Here is a 3,300-nt window from a genome sequence, read left to right on the forward strand (position 1 = left end):
AATTTTCAGCGGATTCATGATTCTCAAGTCCTTTTTTTTTTTGCCGCATGCTTTATTCATGAGCAGATGTGTTTTTGCGAGCTTGATAGTTAAAAGAAAATAAATCGTAGTATTTTTAAGTTTTAGTATTTATATATCCTTAAAAGTAGGAATTATTAACGGAAAAAAAGAACATAAATAAAATAAAGTAATATATCGTGGATAAATTATCAAACGAGGAACAAATTATTTCAATAAAGCTTGTACGAGATATATTCAACGAAATGTTGGCGGACGTGTAATCGGCGCACCCCCCTAAATTCGGTAACTACCGACAATTAACGAGTGTGATTTAGGATCTAGTTTACTTGCGGTACGGAGTTATTTACGAGTGCAATTTAATTTGTAATGTTTACTTAAAGTACGAAAAGAAAAAAATCGACATAAACAAAACACTGTTTTATTAACTTTATATATTGTTCTATATTAAATAAAATATAGCGAAATTGAACATTAAAAAAAAGTTATCTAATAAACTTACAACAAAAAAAAAGTTTTCTTTTTTTTATCTTATTTCTTAATCACAAAGATGCGAGATAAAACAATTTATTTACAAAAAAGAACTTGTTTACAAAATATTTTTTAATATTATTACTATTAGTATTTTAAAGCTTGCTTAAAACTAAAAAAATATATATTTACTATTAAATAAAATATTTACTATTAAATAAAATTTTTTCAAAATTATATATATATATATACACATATACACACACACACATATATTTATATATATATTTTTTAACTTTATAATTCTGCTTAAATATCATTTATTTAAAAATAGCAAATCTATATTAAAAATAGTATAGAAACCTACAAATAGGCATCCTCTCTAATAAAATAATTTCAGTAAATAAAATAAAACAGCTTATTTTATTAAAGAGGATACTTGTCATGTACATGTTGTAAAAAAATTGTAAAGTTTTGCCAAAGGTTTTCAGTTTTAAAAGCGAAATACTCTCTGTATATTGCTTCATCAAGTCGACTCCACTTCAAATCACCTTGTGACCCGCAAACAAATTTCAATCTTCGCTTTATTCGACTCCAAAAAGCCTCAACATGGTTTGATGTTGCTTGCGTTACAGGATCAACAAAATTGGTTGTGTGATTTACTGTGAGATGGTTAAAACCGATGTTATTCAAATTATTGTAGGCAGCCCATTGATCTGAATGAATTGTAGACCCAACAGCCACCCATCTTTGAATTAATGGAACCAATGTTGCAGCAGATCTATCCTCCACACGTGTTAAATATCCCTTTTTAGTCATTAGATCATATGCTCCAAATATCCAGTGTTGTTCGACGACATGCTCTATATTATTCTTCCTTTTAAACATTAACGATTCATCAATTTCAACAACATGGCCAGGACCACCTAACTGATTTCTATCAGGAACATCAATTATTTTAAAGGAACATATAAAGTCTCTAAAGTACTGATACCACTGAATTGATGTATTTTTGCAAATACCAACTATATCACTGGCTGTTGTGACAGGCACCTCCGCAATCCATAAAAACATAAGTTGAAGAATACTACTTATGTCTAGTGATGAACAAATTTGAAAAAAGCCACTTCTAATTGTCTTTGTCTTCTTGCATTTACAACACCTCCAAATATGTTTATCCTAAATGAAAAGTAAATTTGATAAATCTTATTCTGATATTGACTACAATTAATAAAAACTCAAAGCTTAAAAAAGTTTACTTTGTCTTAAAATAAGCACACAAAAAAAAATTAAAACTAAGCTTAATGAAAGTTTATTAATGTTTTTGTGATAGTAAACATTCCCAAAGTTTAAATAAGGATTAACAAAGCTAATATAAACGTTACTCAAGTTCAAAAAAAGATTAGCAAAGCCTAATAAAATATTGTTCAAGCCTAAATAAAGATAAACAAAGCTTAAATAGTATTTAAGCTTTGTATATTCTTTATTTAAAATATTTAGATAATTAAACAAAGCTTAAATATTTTTTTAGCTTTAATCTTTATTAAAAATAAAGATTAACAAAGCTCAAACAAAGATTAATATAAACTAATATAAACATAATATAAGCTAATATAAACATTGAAACAGCTTAACTAAAGCTTAACGCAATAATATAAGCTAATATAAACATTACCACAGCTGAACTAAAGATAATTTTTTAAAGGTTTTATTATTTATTTTTCGCAATTTAAGCATGAGTTAATTTTTAAAAACATTTACCTGACAGCGATTATACTTTTGAACATTCATAGCATGTCCGCATTCACAAAATTTCTGAATATCCATTAATCTGTAGTGCTGGAGAAATCTTATTAAATTTTCCTCATTTATTAGTTCAATAAAATGTGTAAGAGAAGACATCTTCAAAGCGTTGAGAAGTTAACATAAAGTGATATACAAACGTGGTTTCGGAATTTCCAAATTCCGAAACTATTTTCCACCAATCATTTGATTTTTTATTAACCAATAGATTTTAAAACAAATCACACTCGTTAATTGTCGGTAGTTACCGAATTTAGGGGGGTGCGCCGATTACACGTCCGCCGAAATGTTTATTAAGCAACAAAGTGATATTCTAAAACTAATAAGCGGAAATCTGAAGTTAACAAACGATAGAATTGATGGTCTGTTAAAAGAAATAAACATTGTAAAAGATTTGTGTTCAACACTCCAAAAAGACAACATATTAATTAAAGAGGAACAAAAAAATTACGTTAAAAAATTAAACAAAAATGAAATTGTGCAAAAAGATATAGAAGAAAGTCTGAACTTTACACAAGATATGCGAGAAAAAAAAAATCTCGAATTAGAAAAAAAAATCATATCAAAATCAGAGAGCAGAGATACGGAAGATAATAAACTAAGGCAGCTTGAGGATAGACAAAGAAGGAATAATCTTCGAATAGAGGGTTTATCGGAAAATGAAAATGAAAGTTGGGATGACACCGAACTAAAGGTATTAAATATTTTTGAAAAAAAACTTAATTTAAAAGGAATTGTGATTGAGCGAGCACACAGTTCAGGAAAAATTGAAGCAGGTAGACCAAGATCAATAGTAATGAAACTGTTAAATTACAAAGATAAAGTAAAAGTTTTAAAAAGTGCGAGTAAACTAAAAGGATCGGGAATATATATCAATGAGGATTATTCTTTGGAAACTGCATCTATCAGGAAAAAACTATTCGAGCAGATGAAGATACATAGGAAAAATGGTATGTTTTCGGTTGTAATTTACGATAAATTAATAGTAAAAGAATTCAGGAAATTACC

At 27.6% G+C, this 3,300-nt stretch overlaps 1 protein-coding gene across 1 annotated transcript; it reads right to left on the bottom strand.

The window, feature by feature from the left end:
* Positions 1-655: 655 nt before the first annotated feature.
* LOC136088987 (uncharacterized) lies at positions 656-2,545 on the bottom strand. Its single transcript, XM_065814333.1, has 2 exons — positions 2,251-2,545; positions 656-1,668 (listed from the first exon to the last, which is right to left on the bottom strand). The coding sequence occupies exons 1-2, from the start codon at positions 2,389-2,391 to the stop codon at positions 916-918; spliced, it is 894 nt and encodes a 297-aa protein (XP_065670405.1). The 5' UTR covers positions 2,392-2,545; the 3' UTR covers positions 656-915.
* Between the last annotated feature and the right edge of the window lie 755 nt (positions 2,546-3,300).

The sequence above is a fragment of the Hydra vulgaris genome, chromosome 12 (assembly GCF_038396675.1).
Source record: "Hydra vulgaris chromosome 12, alternate assembly HydraT2T_AEP".
NCBI classification, from domain to species: Eukaryota; Metazoa; Cnidaria; class Hydrozoa; order Anthoathecata; family Hydridae; genus Hydra; species Hydra vulgaris.